Below are 20438 nucleotides of genomic sequence, written 5' to 3'. Positions count from 1 at the left end.
TTTGTACAGAGTCAGTTCCATAGCTATTTAAAATACTCATTAGACAATAGATGCTTTAGTTACCAGGATTCGTATGCATAAAAATTCTTAATTCCTTAAGCATATACTTAAATACTGTTTTTCTGCTTAGCAGATTGAAATTTGACTAAGCACATTGCTTAGCATGTTGCATAAAACTTCTTTACTCTTAAGTATATGCTCAGCATATGCTTAAAGTTAAGCATGGTCTCCACCTGTCTTAACTTCTTAAGCATATTGCTCAAGACATTGATTCAATATGGCTGGCGTTCAAGTTGCGCAAAAGAAGAGGACATTTAAACCTAGACTGGATCCATTATGTACATTCACAGCTGCTGAGCTACAGGCAAGATTTAGATTTACTCATCAAGGAATAGAATTCATTACAGATTTAATCAGAGATGACATTACACCTTCGACTGGTAGAAATTATAGCGTGCCAGCACATGTACAAGTTATGGTAACTTTAAGATATTTTGCAACTGGGAAAATGCAGTTATGCAGCGGTGACAATTTTGGACTGCATCAATCTACCGTTTCCAGAATAATTCAAAGAGTTACAACTGCTCTTGTACAGCCACACATTGTGAAACGATTCATATCTTTTCCAATGCAAGCAGAGACCATCAGGAAGCACCAAGCAGATTTTTTTGGAGTAGCTAAATTTCCAGGGGTGATAGGGGCTATTGATGGTACCCATGTTAGAATTATTGCACCTAGTGAGCATGAGGTAGAGTTTGTCAACCGGAAAAATTTCCACAGTATCAATGTTCAGATTGTTTCAGATGCTCATCACAGAATTTTAGATCTTGTATCCACATGGCCAGGTGCAACACATGATGCGAGGATACTACGAGAGAGTGGGTTGTTTCAAATCTTCAACAGACGCCTCTTGCCCGTGAAATGCCATCTTCTAGGCGACAGTGGATATCCATTGAAAGATTGGCTATTGACCCCATATCTAAACCCAGCTGGTGGACCGCAAATCCAGTATAATAGGTCTGAAATTTATTAAGTAGATGGATTTTTATTACTTTCATTTTTATAATTGATTTATTTTGTAATTTTTTTTTAAATTATCACTTTCACAATATACTTGAACATTAAAGTAACGGCTTAAAATATGACGTCACTTGATTGTTGCGTAGTTTCGTTAACGCCCGGCACCTGTGACACAAACGTCATTACGTCAAAAAGTCATAATTGGAATTTTGATTTTACAGTATAATAATTTTCCTTTAACCTATCTGGCCGGGTTTTTCTATTATTTCTTAATCAAAAAATTATATACAAGCTAGGCTGAATTATTAAAGCTTGGTAACTTTTTCAACTAAGCACCGTGTACCTTGCTGTATCCTATTTCTCCTCTTTTTCTCTTCAATTTCCATGACTGCTTTTTCGCTGCATGCAGCTCAGCATTCAACCGACCCTGAAACTCTTCGTGCGTTCTAATATATACCCTTTGGTCTAGTCTATTTCAAGGGAAGGCAGGTTATTCCATTTTAACCTTACTTAATCATTACAATATTACTATCGATGAAAATCATCCCCTATATAGTTTCAAGTCGGATAAAGAGAACCATTACATCTCCAATTTTCAAAATAAATTGAATGAAAAAAAATATAGTTGATGCATAGCACATGTAACAAAAAAAGGAACGCTAAAATATATATAAATAGGCCTACATGCATATATTCATTAGTTTGGGAATGAAACACTACATGTTTAACAATAATTTCAAACAACATTTCCTCATTCCGAGTCGTTGTTTTCTTGCGAAAATTTTTCCCCCGAAATTTTAGCTTGACATTAATTCTTTCCAATGTACAATATATCTCCCAGGGAATATTTTATATGGCCAATTGAAGCATGGCTTTTTTGTCTCGATCGTCATTGAATGACTGTATTTAGTGGAAGTGCAGTGAGATATATAAATGTATTCGTTATATTAATTTATTTTGATTCTCATATGGGGCTTATCCCATACTTCACGTAATCTTATAAGACAATTCAATCGGCACTCCTGTGGATCATCTACGATTTCTATGAATTAAATTGACTAAAATAGAAATGCCTTGAAAATTATTAAGTAACAGAGAGATAGAGAGGACATAGGAAGTAACGACCTCGAATTTAGAAATCGCGCAAAATTTTACACGTAATTGTATACGCAAAAAACAATAAGAAACCTTAATTCTAATAAGGAAGTATGCATTATGACAATTTTTCTTGAAAATCACTTTAACTTTATAAATTTTGAATTTAAAACCTTTTAATCCCCCTTCCCTTTTAAGGTCACACAAGTGCACTCGCACAGTTGTAGGCAAAACGATTGGACAGTTAAAAAGGGTTCCACACCTTATACGTGGAAATTCGACTATCCCGAGTAGAGATTTTGATTGGCTAACAATATATATGTTTTTAAAATTACATTGGAGGTAAAATATCGTTTATTGGGGGGGGGGGGGGGACGTAAACAAATTTTATTTATTCGCTGCAATATTTAAACATTGAAATTTCACCCCACCATTTCTTTTTTTTTAATAAATTTTCCCCTCAACCACGGGATTTTCAATTTCTATTTCTTGGTGTGATTCGACTAGGGATAAAAATTTATTACAGAAACAAATGTTTGTGCTGCATTAGGTAGCATTTTGTACATATATTATAGATACATGTACATGTACTACAAAGCAAGTTAAAGAAATAAATGGTATGACCCCCCCCCCCCAAAAAAAAATATATTCGTAGATTCGGTGCAAGGCTAAGACCCAAGACATTCCCTATTTTATGTCTGCAATGTTTTCTTCAAATTGATAAAGGTCTCACAAGTGCACTAGAACGATTGTGGAAAGAACTATTGGGCAACTGAAAAGAAGGTTCCATATCCTCCATTCTGAAATTCGACAGAGTCCTGAGCGAGCTAGCAGAATTATTACAGCTTGTGGAATTCTTCACAACATTGCCAAGATGTTTAACATCCCTCTTGAAGACGACAGCGACAACGAGGATGGACCTGACGACAATGGCAATGCTGACCACACTGTTGGAGACTTCCGAAATGCTGATGGCCGAGCTTACAGAACTCACATTGTTGCTACTCATTTCACTTAACTGATGAATGATTAGGTAAATGTATTTTTTGCGTTTCAATATTATTTTTTATTAAATAGATTATATATATTACATAGTACTTTATATATTAAATATATTTTCAACACTTTACAAATTTATAATTATTAAATAGTTATTAAATAGTTCATTTGAAATAGGCTAATAATAGTAATTCTTCATCAAAATGCGAAAACTTGATAAACTCAAATATGAAGACAGTTTATGTCCAAGCTACTGATTCGTATCATCAGCCTGCATTTTAGCTAATTGTATTGTGATAAGTTTATTTCTGAGAGTTAGATTTTCTATTTCTAGCTCCATTTTTTTCTTGTGTAGGTCGACCATATCAAGGCTGCATCCACACGCATTGGAGACGTTTTGCGCTGGAAGAGTAACCAGACTGATCTGCTGATGCCCGTCTCCGCTTTCTTTTGTGCTTAATATTTGCAGATCCTGTGTCACTCCGCCGGTTTCACTCACTTTCGACCTAAAAATCACAAGAATAAATTTGTTTAATCTTTTGCATTTCTTCATTTAAATTTTTCACAACATGAAACAAAATGACTTTTGTATAAATTTGTTAATCTCTGATAACATTTCTGTGATTTAAATTTTTCATAACGTGGATACAACAAAATGTATTTTTCATTACAGACATATAAATTTTTACATTTAATGACTTTTGATATATTTTACACACTAAATTAACCTTTTGTAAACTATAGTTTAATCCCTAGTTTATCAATTGTGAAACTATGTTTAGCTCATTTTTGTGAATTTGGCTTGCCATAGATATCGCCACTTCCACCGTTGTGTGTATATAAAAACTATTGCACATACATTGAATTCGATGAACCCCCATTTTGGTCACTTTCTGGAAGCATAAAGAAGGTGGTGTCTATTGAGCCAGGGATTCCAGAAATGCTGAAGTTATCGGCACCAATAACATTTTCCACAGCCTCTGCTAATGGGGTGAGGGGTTTCCCTGCTGGTCCACCGCCTAAAAATACATGTAATCATGTGTATACTCCGCTGACCTTAGGAAAATATTGTTTCCGATACCTATGCATAAGCGTCGGAGCCGGGGCTTACACCCCCCCCCCCTCCCCCCCCCCTTTTTGCACTGTTCAAAAAAGACAGACATAAATATGGTACTGAAAGAATTTTTCCCCCCCACTCCACACACACAAGAAATTTTATGTTTGCTTCCAACGCCAATGCTATGTGACATATAATTACAATTCATATATCAATGTTTTCCCCCTTTTATTCAAAATTCATGTTCTTTTTCGAAACATTTGGCAATTTTCTTTTAAGTCTCTTTATAACTCATAATTGATCCGCCCCTGTATCTGGATAATAATACTATAGTCTAGAAATGACGTCAAGTACACGACGCTGAGCCGTGATCGTGAGTGATGTGATGAATGAATTTTAGGCAAATTTGATGTATGGAATTATTATTTATATACTTCTCTATGTATGGACAGATACAGAAAGGAAAGTAAGTTTTTTCAGCTATCAAAATTTTCGATGCAATCTAAATTCTTCACTCGTCATGTTTACAAGTCTCCCTTCTTTTGTTATGAAAGGGGAGATAACCCATTTTTTAATCTGTAAACATTGACAGACTTGCATCTAGGTATGTCTCATCTATACAGTAAATCAGTAATAAGTAATTGTACATCATAGTGTGAATGTAAAGATTCTCCCTCTTTAAACCTCTCTCTCTCTCTCTCTCTCTCACATATCTTAAAGAAAGGGAAAACATACCGTTAGCATACCTGTCATTTTAATGCAACGACGTGCGTCCGAGAGTTCTGCTTTACCTTTCATCTGAACGTTGTGCCATTTCTTTTCTACTTCCTCCACAGAGCGCTTTGTGGAAGAAGTAGAGTTAATCATATCTGTAATTTTTTTCCACGCCGCCCTTTTTCGGATAGTGGTAACTCCTGACCCGAATTTTGCTCGTAGGACGTCCTTGTTCTCATCAACAAGACGACTCAAATACAGGCATTCATCTGTTGTCCAATTTGGCTTTCTTTTTTTCACCGTAGAAGATTCTGAACACTCAGCCATCCTTTCATGTAGATCGATAATGCGATGTGTAGCAGACGATAATCGCATCGATGATTACAAATCACGTGGGAATTCACAGAATAATTCACAGAATGATACTTTTTATTTTTTTTACTAGATTTGGACCAATACCCATAATAAAAATTATTTTCAGCTAGAAATGAAGTACATTTTATTCATTTTCATGCATTTTTATTTTTATTGTTTACATGAAAGTGAAAGCGGAAGTGATTTTATTGACATGGCAACGGTTTACTTAGCAGATTGCGACATTCTTTGCTAAGAATTGCTAAGCATATTGCTTAGAATTTTTATGCAACGGAAATTAAGCATGTTACTTAGCTAATAATATGCTTTAAAAATTTAAGCATATACTTATGAAAATTCTTAGAATTTTTATGCATACGAATCCAGCAGTATACTGAACATTGTTTTAGCCTATTTATCTTTATAAAATATACATAATTTTCAAGCAAACTGAAAACACACTTGTTTAAGATGGGTTTATATTTCATTGTCTTTCATCCTGTTACAATTCTTGTAAATCATGTACACTAATATATGATTGGAACTAATACTTGCAGCTTTTCAAGATTAAGGTGTGCTATATTATAACAACTCTAAACAATTAAATTAGAAGATTGTGCTAAACTTTGAGTGTGCTGATTTATGTATTAAATAAAAATATGTTGGAATTATCCATCTTAGAATGTGTGACAGAAAAATACTGCCTTTATATTAATACTTTGTTACCATGGTCAAAGCTATATTGCCTCATAATTATGACTTTATAGTAGTCTATAAAATCAATTACAATGTAATATTGTCATTTTCATTGTTTTATATTCCGTTTTACTATCACAAAAGAGAAAGTACATAAAATACTGAAAGGCTGAAGCTCTAAGAAATTCTCTTCTTATAAGTGAAATTAAAAAAAAAATTATGAATTATTGAATGTGAATAATAAATCTGCCTGTTAATGTCTACAATTTCAATCAATATTGTATATACTCTCTTTTTGAACATGTAAACTGAGACAGCATTTACCTATTTGTCTATATATCAAAATCAGTCATTTTGTCCGATTCAAAACTTAAAAACTCTCAGTTTTATGAGCAATTGGTAAATGCAGAGTTCCTTAACTAAATCATAATCAAACTAAACAAGAACATGAACAAATAAATAAATATCACAGTCATGCATAGATACATATCTGATAGCCTTTGTCAGACTGAACCCTCAGCACTGTCACTTGTATCTTTCACATACTTCCTGTTAAAAATATCCACTGTTGTCTTGTGGCAGGGTCGAAGGTCAAAATCACAAAATCCAATTGAAAACTTGCTTCCGGCAGCTTTATAAATGTCTAAACCTCTTCCAATTTTGACCACCCATCCAGTATCAAACCTAAAGAACAGAAAAAAAATGTCCAAAAAATTAATTTACATGTAGCTTTGACTGTAAATTTTAATTGCATACGTGCTATGCAACAATTTAGAATGAGTTGAAAAACCTTTTAAAATTTAATTTCTGACAGGCCGTACCTTAACAGGGTTCGACATTCGCGCTCGTCACCTCGTCATTTCCATCTAGAAATGATTTCGGACGACTTGATTTTCAGTCTGGCTCGCCCAAATGACGACCTGGGACAAGTTGGGAATGTTTAATAATGATGTTTAATATTTTAAAATAAACTTCGTAAGGCCTTGAATACATATTTTTCTGTAACAAAACCAACCCATTCAACATGTTCTAATTGCAGCCGCTTAAATTTTTCTTCCTGCAAAATCTGCGTTCAATCAATCAGCTGATGCAATTTTTACCAAAAGTCTTTAATAAAGTTTTATTTGAGATATAAAATATGTCAACTTAGTCAACAATCACCTTAAATATAAAGAGTAATAATCATCATTGTAACATCTTGCATTTCCCCTACAACTTTCTGCTCATCTGATGATCATTTTCTGAGCACTGCTAGACAGCCATGTTGGGTGTCCACTGTAATATAACACCTAGTTAATTCAGTCCAGGATTATTTGACCCCATAAATTTATATAGGCCTTCATGGTAAGTTAAAATGAATGTTTTAAACTACAAACTTTAGCACTCGATCTGCATGTCAGATTCAGCTTATATTTTTGTTTGATAAAATACTAGAAGACATATTGATCGACATTCCAAAAAATGTCTGAATTACATTTTTTCATACTGTAAAATTACAGCTTCTGTTAATTATCTTAACAAATTTTAAACAATTGCACATTAAGTTTTGTTTCATTTGATATTTTATTTGGACGACCTGAAATTCATTCGGGCAACCTGTGATCATACCAAGGTTGCCCGAATGGCGAGACCAAATTTTGACGAGTGTCGGACCCTGCTTAATCAGTTTCACATCTGTAAAGAATTACATTCTGCCATATGCAATTATCAATTCTTACTAACAAAATTTTTGCCTGATAATAATAAATTTTGCTTTCAATATGCATAAGTACTTTTATTTTTCTTCCACAAACAACAAACTTTGACTAATTTATATGTATTCCGGTCCAGCAATCTGAATAACATCAGATCCTTTGATCTGCTCACATAAAGATCGCTACACAAGGACCTGAAGAAACCCTATTCAGGGTCATCTCCTGATGACCTTTCATTTATCCAATCAAATGTTTGCTTCCGAGAATTTAGAAGTATCTTGGAATTCAGTAACAGAAGTGAAAGCCCAAATGATACATGAACGGAAAATCGTGATCTAGTTTCTGTAGCCTGTTAAGAGAACAACCACAGTCTTTTACGTTTAGAAATGTAATAATCACTTGCTTTTGTTTTGGATTTTAGCTCTTTGTTTTGTACGAAATGACAAGATCCTCTCCACACCTACTTTCACGTCAACATTCCTTTTCCCAAAAGTCACTAAAGTACGATCTCTCTGATTGGTCAAAATTTTAATGAATATTTTTAAAAGAAAGGTCACCAGGAGATGACCCTAAATGGGCTTTCTTCAGATCCTTGTGTAGCGATCTATGTGAGCGGATCATAGAATCTGATTTTAATCAGATTGTCCAGTCCAGTTCACTTGACAAGCAATACATTAATAGGACACCTGATTTCTCTGTCATGCAGTGTGTCGGAGTATTTGACTGTCAGCTTGATTTTATGACTACGGAGACTTTCTGACAGCTGTCCCAGTTTTTCATGCTGTTGGGCCTGGAGATCAGGGCTCTGAAAGAAGAAAAGTGGAGTCGGGGAAAAATTCAATGACGATACGTTCATTAAAACCCAAAAAGGTTATGATTGATTGCCATTCCAAATTTGTCAGTACAGACAGATTTCTATCAGTCCAAAAAAAATTTCAACAAAAAAGATGAAAACTATATTTGAATTTTATTATCAATACATTGTACACCCAGCATCAATAAACACTAAACAGTGCACACTTCATGTTGATTTAACTGTCGTATTAAAACTTTCTTTGAATTCTTGTGGGGGTCCATTTTCTTCCAAAGTTTTTAATCTTTTTCGATTTTCTCACCTATTTTACCTTAGCGCCGTCTTGGCACTTGTATTATCGAAGAAGATATTACTAAACTAGAACTGTCCAAACGGGACAAAATACCCCCCGCTGGGTTTTTCAGAAGTAAGTTTTTCCATAATAAAGATAGGTATCAAAAACAAATTATGAAATTTTTATTCCAGTGACCTTGAACTTCCCCAAATAACCTTGGGTCAAGGTCAAGACACACCCTTGGGTCATGGGCAATCTTTCAGTGAAATGAGAACCTACCAAGTTTATCCATAAGAAAGATATGGACTGGACACGAATTATGAAATTTTTCTTCCAGTGACCTTGAACTTCCCCAAATGACCTTGGGTCAAGGTCACGACACACCCTTGGGTCATGGGCAATCTTTGTGTGAAATAAAAACCTACCAAGTTTATCCATAAGAAAGATATGGACCGGACACGAATTATGAAATTTTTCTACCAGTGACCTTGAACTTCCCAAAATGACCTCGGGTCAATGTCATGATACACCCTTGGGTCATGGGCAATCTTTGTGTGAAATGAGAACCTACCAAGTTTATGCATAAGAAAGATATGGACCGAACACGAATTATGAAATTTTTCTACCAGTGACCTTGAACTTCCCCAAGAGACCTTGGGTCAAGGTCATGACACACCCTTGGGTCATGGGCAATCTTTGTGAAATGAGAACCTACCAAGTTTGTCCATAAGAAAGATATGGACCGGATACAAATTATGAAGTTTTTCTTCCAGTGACCTTGAACTTCCCAAAATGACCTTGGGTCAAGGTCATGACACACCCTTGGGTCATGGGCAATCTTTGTGTTGAAATGAGAACCTACCAAGTTTATCCATAAAAAAGATATGGACCGGACATGGAATATAAAAAATTTTCTTCCAGTGACCTTGAACTTTCCCAAATGACCTTGGGTCAAGGTCATGACACACCCTTGGGTTATGGGCAATCTTTGTGTGAAATGAGAACCTACCAAGTTTATCCATAAGAAAGATATGGACCGGACACGAATTATGAATTTTTTCTTCTAGTGACCTTGAACTTCCCCGAATGACCTTGGGTCAAGGTCATGACACACCCTTAGGTCATGAGCAATCTTAGTGTGGAGTAGTAGATTCTAATGTCCCTCTGTAAGAAAGATATGGACCGGACACGAATGCACAGACAGACGGACAGACGGACGGACGGACGGACAGACGGACAGACAGACAGACGGACGGACAGACGGACAAGGTGATTCCTATATACCCCCCCAAACTTCGTTTGCGGGGGGTATAATTAAGATATAGAAAAGCGTTTGAAGGATTACGATCAATTGGTTATATAGGGAATTCGTACGAAATTTGGTCTGATTGTGGAAGTTCCTCTGTCAACATTTGCCGGTCATTTGGACTGACAGAGAACGCAAAGTAGTCAGTCCTTGGTTGTTTTCATCGGTTTTGCCGACAGGACCGAAAGATTTCAAGAACTCTGCTTCATATCTTCAAGTATCCAACTTGTGGTATGTCAATTTGCTCAGTTATTTTCAATCTGTTTGATATTGAATAAGCTTATGCTCTGAATTCCTAATCACAATAAAAAGCACTAAATTTGACTTCATTTTAGACCTACCTCATCACTGCCTGTTAGAAGACGGATTTCTTTGACTGGTGCTTTAGATTTCACAACTAATTCACAGAATCTTAGAAAATTGTATATCTATAAAAAAAAATATTGAATAAATATTAAACTGTTTTCGAAATACACTTGAATGATTTCTATTTTCATGAAATCCATAAACACAATGCTTAATTTTGAATTTATACACTTAAACTTTTATACAATAATAGAAAGAACTCAAAATTCAGAATCCTAAATTTGATTACATAAGAGTAAATCTTAAAATCAAAGGATGATGAAATCCACAAATCTTAATAACACACCACCACTTGATCCTCACCTGATGGTTAGAACGAATGTACGGATCCTCCACCTCTACTTCTGTGACAAATTGGTTCAGGAATCGTGAGAACAGCCTCTCATAGCTATATCCTGTATTATTGCTCTCTATCTGAATCTGCTCATGCTGTTTGCCAGCTAAAAAATCATACTTATATGAAAATTGATTTATTGCAATGACCATGTTTTTCAATCTATATACTGTATGTGTACTTAAAATAGCATGCTTCATATTTTACAGGCTTTGGTGCAAACGAGGATGCGCTAAATCATGAATACCATTAAGAATTCATTTGTAAATAGAATATATGGCATGAACACATGTAGCGCTAATTCATGTTTACACCAACAACTCCTTACCCAGGCCAAGCTTAAAAAATTCTTTGTTTGCAGTTGCCAACCTATAATTTTTAGTCTGGGTAGGTAGGTCGGCAATTTTTATTTTTTTTTTTGAATTGTTTCCAGATTTTTGTTAGATAACATAAAATAGAGTTTTTCATAGCATGTAGTGTACGAAACTCAGAAAAAATTCAGGTGGACCAGCAGGGCTGACTACTCAAAAAGTCTGTCAGACCTGCTGAAAATAAGCAAGCCTGCATAATAAAATTCAATGATAAGGATACGCACACTCACATTTGTACATTTTTTCACATCCACTTGAATTTCATACACAGTAATTAATAAGATTAAAATTTTATTCAGTCAGGGTTTACTTCATTATAAAGTTATACATGTTATAGGAAAAATGAAAAATTCACTATAAATTGCTAATCTGAAATACATGCCCTATATTGTCATTTTTTCCTTCAGTCTATTTTTTACATTTGAAATACATTGATTATAAGATATCATAGATACATGTAACAGGTCATGATATATAATATGTAATAATATCACCGTTATAGGTATATTGACATGTATATTTTAGAACCAATGAGTAATTGTTTGATTTTAATTGAAAAGAAAAATACAATTTTTAATTTATCAGTACTTAAGAGCAATTTTTAACACTCATTAAAATTAATTTATAATTTGAATTTTAAAAGGGTAAAAATATATTAAGGTAAGATTAAATATAACCTAAGTTTATTTTTGATTTAATGAAAACAAAAATCAGTTAAAACAACCATTGAATAAAAGCACAGCATGATACCACTTAGATTGTAAGCAAGTGTAAGCTTGTGTTGAATAATTTAGTACACTGGCTTTGTCTTTATAAACGGCATGATCACTATATACAAATATCAATACTTATTAATTCTTATAAATAAACACATTGAATGTGTTTGATTTTTATCTGATCTTTTAAGTTGAAAAAAATGCACAATTTATCGGGGAAAGTTGAAAATATCGTTTCATGCTTGAAAACAGGAAATTCAGGTTAAAAGACGATGGTGGTGTCTTTATATACCTACAGATTTATTGACTATTTCTTGTTGTCCCAGGGAATAATGCCTTGTATGTACGTTGAAATATTTGGTCTTTGCTTTTTCAAAACAATTATCTGCAAAAATCGAGGGAATGGGGTAAAATTCGTGCATCCAAGCGGGCTGATGCAGTATAAAGTGCATACGCCCGCTCCCGATTTAGTACATCTCGGGCGTGCGGGCGGGTGGGAATTTCGTAGATTGTACATAGGCCTACTATACACTACATGTATCAATAGCAATTTAAGAAAAACTGAGCTGACATACATCTGTTTCAATTCAGTTACATACTTTTATACATGCTATGTAAAATGTCAAAGAGCACCTGTTTTCTCCTCTTTGACAAACTTCTTTAGTTCCTCCGCCCTATCCATGTACTCTTTTATCTTCTGTCGGAATCTTTCCTTCTTTGTCACATCTGTTTCTCCTAAAAATGTACCATTTTTTTTCAAAATGACCTTCATAACTAATCTGTAAAATTAACTAATATACCCTTTTAAATAAAAATGTCCCAATTCCCCCCTTATGTTTAATGCCTAAATAATTTTTTCTGCAAGTGGTGACAAGAAAAAGATAGTGGTGGACGAACCTATGTTATTAATGAAACATAATGGAAATAACTATCAGTAGACCTACGAAGTTTCCACTCCCTAGATTTATAAAATAAAGAACTCACAACATGTTAACATCACCATTCTACACTAAATCAGTAGCTAACTAAGGAAGAACAGATCCTCGATTGACCATCAGACACAGAACCAGTCCCCCACCTTTAAGAACCTCCAGCAGTAACTGTAGTCCCTCCTGATAACATGTCACCGCCTCATCATAGCGCTTACTGGAGTCCAATTCTACTGCCCTCTTCAGTATACTAATGGCCGAGCTCTCCACACCAGGTAACCTGTCTGCCATTTCTGCAAAATTCGCAAAAGCATAAAAATGGATACATTTTGGACTCCTTTTTTAGGTCTCTGAAATGAAGATTAAATCTGATGTTCAACTTAAAAGCAATTACATGTACTGAATACAGTGTTTTCCCCAGAAAATTTTTGATGCATGGGGGGAATTTTGCTGAATTGACGGCGCGCAGCGTGTCTCGGTTAAGTTAATTGTACATGTATTTAAATGTTAATATGTATTTAAATGAAAAATACAAATTCAATCATTATTTCATTAAATACATTTAGAACAACTTGTCAATTTTACTCAAAAATATTCAAAAATTGGATTTAAAAAAAAAAAAAAAAAAAAAAAACAGAACTAGGATAATTCAAAAAAAAAAAATTTGCTCTATCAAAATTTTCTATAAAGCATTGTCTTTTTACCGTTTTGTGTATTGTGTTAGTTTTGCTTTCTACAAATAGACCCCTATAGTGACACCCACCTTTTTATTATTAATTACTTATGTCCATACTTTAGTCTTTTGCAGTCTACTTGAAATTAAAAGGGTGGTCATTAATATGTAGAACTAATGCTTACATGTAAATTTTGTGACAACTTATTTGCTTTCATTTGATGTTTGATTTTTCCCGCTTTTGAATATAGGAGGTCACTGTGTATTAAAAGCATGTGTTTGAACTAAGTACCTCCACATAGTTTATAAAGTAAATAAACATGGATAATGTTAATTAGACATGTTTATTTTCAGCACTTTAATGCAAAAGATGTCTTAAATATTATGAGTTTAACTAATGAAACAGTTTTTATGTCAGAGCATCAATGCTATTTATAGAACGATCTGTGAATGTTGGAAAAACCCACATGTGCATTAACAAGTGTATTGCTTTTACCATGTATACTATCTGACAGCAATTAATTACTTTTTATGGTTATAAATTAGTTTTTAACCAATCAAAAGCATGATACTTAGTAACATACCAATAAATTTAAATAAACAAACATTGACAGCTAGGTCTAGATATTGCATCATACCCGTGCCGTGATTCGCATCAAGTTCACAACAGGTGCTCAGTACACGCGAGGATTCTAGTGATTTGAATTGTTTTATTGAAATATTTGTAACTGATATCATTCACATGGTACCTACACAATTAATAATTCATGCATAGCGGGAAGCATGGCGGCAACATGTGATGCATGGCGGGAGATTGATATATATTTGGCCTTAAACACTGCTGAATAAACATGGAAGGAATTTTTAGGGTCAAATTTTTTACATTTTAATACTGAGTTCAATCACTTTCGGAGGACGTAATAAACGGTTCTTAGACTATTTTGTATAGATTTGTTAAAAAATGGTTTTGTGCTTTGAATTTATGACATAACAAGAGTTCTATCTTATAAAACCGTCACTGAAATAACAGGATTCCACTGTAGCTATTTATATATGAATTTAAAAGTGTATTTCTAATCATTCATTCAAATACTTCATTAAATAGTTGCATAAAATTTTAACATTTTAACCTAGCAATTTGACAGACATTATTTTTCCTAATCCATCAAGTTGTCAAAGACTCGATGATAATGCTTCCGGTTCAGACCTGCCTACCTTATTTGTACCAGAGGTGTAATCTAGACCCATATTTTGGTGGACAAAGGTGTAAATATTTTTCCCCTTAATTTTTTTACTGTGATTCTATATTGATTGTATGTGGTTTTACGTCCCATTTGAGAATTTTTCACTCATATAGTGATATCACCATATACCGGTGAAGGGCTTTAAATTTTGACCCTTACTTGACACTCAGGGCCATTGAGCAGAGAGATTTTTACCATGACCATGTCATGGTGACATAGGGCTTCGGTTTTTATGTTCTCACCCTAAGGACCCGTAACTTTTACTTTAAAGTGCCAAACGAAGGAACAGTTGCTACCCATTTTTTCTCAACTCAGGTTAGACGGGGTCGAGGACTCGAGATCAAAACTTAAGACTTTCCAATCACGGAATGAGCACTCTACAAACTGAGATATCATGAATGGTCAGTGATTCTATATAATCAAAACCATATGCCAAGTTGTACACTGTATATAATACGGAAAAAAGATAATTGGAAAATAGGGCTGTCACGGTTCCATAATTTTTCGGGTCGGGTCGGTTCTTAATTTTTTAGGTTTGGTTTCGGGTTTCTCGGTTCAGGTTAATAATAGAGTAAAATCTCATGATTTGAATTATATTCAACAGAGACTTTATAATTTTTTTTTTAAATCTATTTTATCTAAGAAACATAATGACTGGTTTATGTAAGTTTCCTATCTAGAAATATAATTGAACAAAATGATTCAAATCAAATTATTACCATCTTTAATGGTAATATACTAATGAACCTTTGGTTTTAGATGCCATTTTTATTGTAAAACCTAGTACTCTATTGTACAAATTGGAAACGAACAAGATTCCAGAAAAACTGGATGGAACCCGCATTGTTCCGCGGTTCCAGGTCATTTTAGGTACCCTTGACAGCCCTATTGGAAAACTATAATCTTTTGTAGACCCTTTGTTCTGTACGTAAATTATAAATGTTCTTTGAACAGCTTCATGTCTAAAACGGATGTACTTAGTCAAAAGCTTGCATAAAATGACTAAATATTTACATTAGCTGTGTGTTTTCTAGGAAGTCAACTGTGAAATTGATTTGAATACTATTTTTGTGTATACTCACATGTAGAAATATACATGGAGAAACGTGTGCTAATGCGACATCACAATGAGGCTAAATAGATGCTAGTAAAAATGTGACAATATAGGGCAGAGAGAAATTCAAAATTTGAGTATATTTTTGTGCTTTTCGACATGTAAAATGTAAATATAAGGAATGCACAATAAAAGTTATTAGTGTGATAAAGCTATATAGCTTTATCACACAAAATACTTGATCAAGGTACATTTATGTGAAGCGAAAATTCAAAAAAATTATTTAAAAATAATTACTGAAAGTCAAGTTCTGTTGTGTCAGTAAATTCACACACCATGTAAATTCACACAAAACACAAACAAATCAGTACAAAAACGTGTCGTAATGATAATATAATTATTTTATGCTTTTATAAAGCGCTTTTTTTTATAACGAGTAGACACACTGACAAAAAACGCAAGACTTTCATAAAGTTTTAAAAATTTTTTTTTGAAAACTTATATAAAATATACCTTGATACTCATATATGTGTTAAATACCTTATAACATATAGCTTTACAAATTATATACAAAATACAATGTTGTGCACCATCATAAGGAATGCTTAAAAGTTTTGTGTGAATTATTGGTGTGTATATCACACAAGACTTGCACATAGGCATATTTCTATGAAGCGCCAAAGCGCTAAATCATGAAATATACCTACACAACAAGTCTGTGTGATTTACACACCAATAATTCACACAAAACTTTAAAACATTCCTCGAGTCTAACCCGTTAATAACAGATTAAACTTTAATAGGTAAAACTGGGGCTAAACCACTTGAAGCGTAAGGGAGTGACAAAAAAGTGGCGGCGTAAATAGAAGGTTTTTCCAAAACTTGGATCTGTAGCTCTCTGCCTTATCTGTCCGAATTTTCTCAAGCACAGAGCTGCAGTTCTGCAGCCATGTCTTGCTAAAACAAGAGATTGTTATTGCCACTGGGAAACAAGACCAACTCTCGTGTTTCCGTTTACGGACTCAAACTAGACTATGCACCAATAAGGGTATTATTTGATACGACTTAATGATGTTCAAAGCATCATACCCCGCGTTTTTTCAAACTTGTCCTCTTCTTCTGTTTTCAAATTTCATGATTCGGCTTTTAAAATAAAACTTGTTGTGATTCAAAAGATTTTGTTAGTCATATCGCTGCTTCTGTAATTCCATGTCGCATTTTATCAGCCTTCAGTGCCACAGAGCAAGCCATGCAACTCCAACTCGTTAGAGGTTTTCGCGGCAGATTGTGCTCTTCGATCCGGAAGTACATTTAAATGCCGAATTGATTGCGGATAAAAACTAAAAATCCGGTAATCTAAGCGCGATTAAAATTTCGTCTCATAAATTAAAATTCGAATAAAATTAGCTGTTCTGTAGCGATTTAACAGGAGAGAATTAATTTTCTTATTTTAATTAGATTGTATATAGCATAAATTGAAATGAAATTAATGAATTTATAAACAACAAGAATTTGGCCACTTTTTTTACACGACTTTTCCAAGATTTCTTTCCATAAAATAATAAATGTATTTATCACAACATGGGGGGCCAGGGGGGCCTGTAACATAACCATTACTATAGTAAATGTTCATTGATGGGATGGTTGGCCCCCCACTTTGTAACCATAGCATAGTGATAGCAAGGATTGTAAGGTAAAAATTTGAAGTGAAAGTTAGTTGGCTTTGATATCCTGGCCACTACCCCCCCCCCCACCCACCCATCCCCCCACCCCCACGAAATAGGATTTTCGAGTTTGGGCAACTTTTAATTTTGGTTTTTTTTTTTTTGTGGTTTTCTTTTTTTTTTGTTTTTTGTTTTTTTTTTTTTTGCTTGTCAACTTTTTCAGGTAAGTAAAAAAAATTTTTCTCAGGCCCCCCCACTTTCAAAAACGATGCTACGTGCCTGTATTTATCGAAGTTATCACAACATGTGTATCATGTGACCGTTGGGGCGAGCGCAGTATCATATACCTACCCATGTACGCCTATCATTCAAGAAAAAGAAAGAAAAAAAAGAAAAAAACACAACAATAAAAAGAAATCACACTCCAAGCATTGGGATCGAGATACCGAACTTCTCGGAAGTTTCCGACAAAATCGGAAATACCCGAACAGTTTAAGTGACGAAAGTATGACGTCAGATTAAAAGTCCTGTTGACTTTGGACGCAAACGATAGTTTTATGGCATGGAGATTGCATTAAACCGTTGTTTGTAATTTTTTTAAAGTAAGTTGTTGCTATGTTTTAGCCACCATGTTGCTATGAACCGCAAAGGATTATTGGGAGTTTGGAATTTTTTCACGTGGACTCATAAAAATTTCTTGGAACAATGTGCAGATTTCAAGTTTTACATAGAAATATAAAAGTAAAACCTTTAAAAAATATTCTTCTAAAGAATAGTTTAACAAAATTGCTCATTTCCTAGTAGCCACAGTGCTCAGGTGAGCGATGTTGCCTCTGAGGCTCTTTCACTTATTCGAATGGAACAGCCACGTGGCATCGATTTTGAAAGTGGGAAGGGTCGTGGGGGGGGGGGGGGGTCAGCCAGAGATTTTTTTTTCACTTACTTAGTACCTGATAAGCAAAATTAAAAAAAGGGGGGTAGTTGTCCAAAGTCAAAACATCCTATTTCGTGGGTTGGGTTGGGTTGGGGGGGGGGGGGGGGGGGGGTTAGAGGCCAACCATTTTTCAAGGCCAACTTCTTTCAGTACCAATTTTTATACTAAATTTTCCTTATATCACAAAAAGTTGGGGGGGGGGGCAACCAGCCTTACATTGAACATTTAACATTTCCTATAGTTTATTAAAATTGGGGAAAAAAGTGGGGGGGGGGGGGGCAGGCCCCCCTGCCCCCCCCCCCTCTCGGTTGCTACATGTCTGTGGAAAGTCTATAATTGTGATATAAAGCTGACAATATGAACACTTGACATTAAAACATCTGTTGAAATATTTCGCTTTGATATCCAATGGTAAGCCTCGCTGTTTTTAGAAATCCATTTAACCCAGCAACAAATGTATTTCTTGTCAGCCGAAATATTGCTCCCGTGAATTTACAGCCATTGTCGTAATATGATAATCAGTCCCCAGAGTTTGTTTATTTTCCTTCAGTAGAATAAAAAGGAGTGCATTGTGAAAAAAAGTAAAACCGCAATCGGAAATTGATATTAGCAACTCATTGTGCACCTGTTATAGAGAAGTCGGTTAAATATCATTGGATGCAAGATAGACGTAGGGTGCAATTTTATTCTTTTATTTATCTTTTATTTTATATAATTTTTGAGGCAGGGGTCTGTATCCCAACTTGTCAATATGGTTCGAAAGATGGTCATGAATAAGTCTTCTTTTGAATGTAGGAAAAGTCGCTACCTGGATAATATACCCAGTGCGATTATCCACCAAGATTTTTTAAAAGGATATATAAGACAGAATGATTTATGTTTTTTTCACTCCTGTAATTTGAATGTGCATTACTTTCACTGAATATTGTCTATATTGACTGATCGTGGCCATACGAACCGGGAGGGGGTGCCCCGAATAATTTTGCCGATATAATAATATATAAAACTTAGTTTGTGCCCCTAAAAAGGAATGTTTGATAGTTGATGCGTTTCCTACGGACCTGCAAATACAGTAATTGAAAAAGGTATATAGATTGCAATACTGTTAGAGCTAGGATGTAACACATAAATTATATAACATAACTAAATGTCAGTTTTAAAGAATCGTACCTTTTCGTATAGAGGATCATAAATCTTATGTAAAGAAAAATGGTTCAAATACATTTTTCTCATGTTGAAGTTTCCAAATCAAACTGTTTCTTGAGAATATGGGCAATGGAGAGATTTTCTTCTTTTTTTAGTAGGCTTGAATTTTTTTTCTCTTTCACTTAAACCCCCCCCCCCCTCACTTTCAATTTGCTTCCAACGCCAATGAAAGGTATAAGTGAATCTTAATATAATGACAACATTTTTTTAAATATTTTATTTATCATTAATTTTTACTTTATCATTTTATCTGCTCGTGTAAAATCCGTATTTGAAATAGCATACATACACTCAAAGAGGACAAACATGGTCAATTCTTCCTTTAAAACGCATTTTTCCATATCCAAGAGGATCACTCTCATTTTTTGAAAGATCATGCTCAATTAAATATGTACGAATCAATATATTTTAAACAGAAAAGTTTATTCATCGTAACTTCATACCTTTTGCTTACAAGAACTTTCGTTGTTTTACGGAGATCCATATATTTGTAAGCACAGCCTACATAGCATTAAAATCTTATAGATCGTACCAGTCAACTTCTTTTGATAACCCCTTATTTAATCCATTTTATAACTTTGTTCAGGTTTCCAGGAATTTTGCTTTACCGCAAAATATAAATTGATAACTTTGATGTCTGAAAAACGTACAATTCCCGATGGCTTCAGATATTTTGAGGATTATATGTGATGATTGATTAAGGAAAAAGCAGATATAAAAACAAGCGACATCAAACTCTGTACATAGTGTTCTGACGAATTTCTAATTAAAAAAAAAATAATCTGGACCAAACTTGACAGGTATACTGCTACAGGTTGAAGATTTACGTTTTGGTGAGAAAAAAATGTCCTCTACAAAAATTAGAATTTTCAATTAAAATGTGTATGTGAAATTTTTAATTAAAAGTTCAAATTTTTGTAGAGG

At 34.2% G+C, this 20438-nt stretch overlaps 2 protein-coding genes across 2 annotated transcripts; one reads left to right on the top strand and one right to left on the bottom strand.

Moving 5' to 3' along the window:
- Nucleotides 1-277: 277 nt before the first annotated feature.
- On the top strand, nt 278-3133 carry LOC134278541 (putative nuclease HARBI1). Its single transcript, XM_062760844.1, has 2 exons — nt 278-1017; nt 2842-3133. Exons 1-2 carry the CDS (start codon nt 278-280, stop codon nt 3131-3133), a joined length of 1032 nt encoding a protein of 343 aa, XP_062616828.1.
- A 2496-nt stretch (nt 3134-5629) lies between these two features.
- LOC134278546 (MIT domain-containing protein 1-like) lies at nt 5630-17002 on the bottom strand. The gene is made up of 7 exons (XM_062760849.1): nt 16800-17002; nt 12889-13032; nt 12444-12545; nt 10693-10829; nt 10365-10451; nt 8316-8434; nt 5630-6619 (listed from the first exon to the last, which is right to left on the bottom strand). The coding sequence occupies exons 2-7, from the start codon at nt 13028-13030 to the stop codon at nt 6439-6441; spliced, it is 768 nt and encodes a 255-aa protein (XP_062616833.1). The 5' UTR covers nt 13031-13032; nt 16800-17002; the 3' UTR covers nt 5630-6438.
- Between the last annotated feature and the right edge of the window lie 3436 nt (nt 17003-20438).

This window comes from Saccostrea cucullata, unplaced genomic scaffold (assembly GCF_032062105.1).
Source record: "Saccostrea cucullata isolate Sc308-1 unplaced genomic scaffold, CSIRO_AGI_Scuc_v1 ctg2601, whole genome shotgun sequence".
In the NCBI taxonomy this organism is placed as follows: domain Eukaryota; kingdom Metazoa; phylum Mollusca; class Bivalvia; order Ostreida; family Ostreidae; genus Saccostrea; species Saccostrea cuccullata.
Note: the sequence above shows the minus strand (reverse complement) of the source record. Positions and strands in the feature narration are given on the sequence as shown.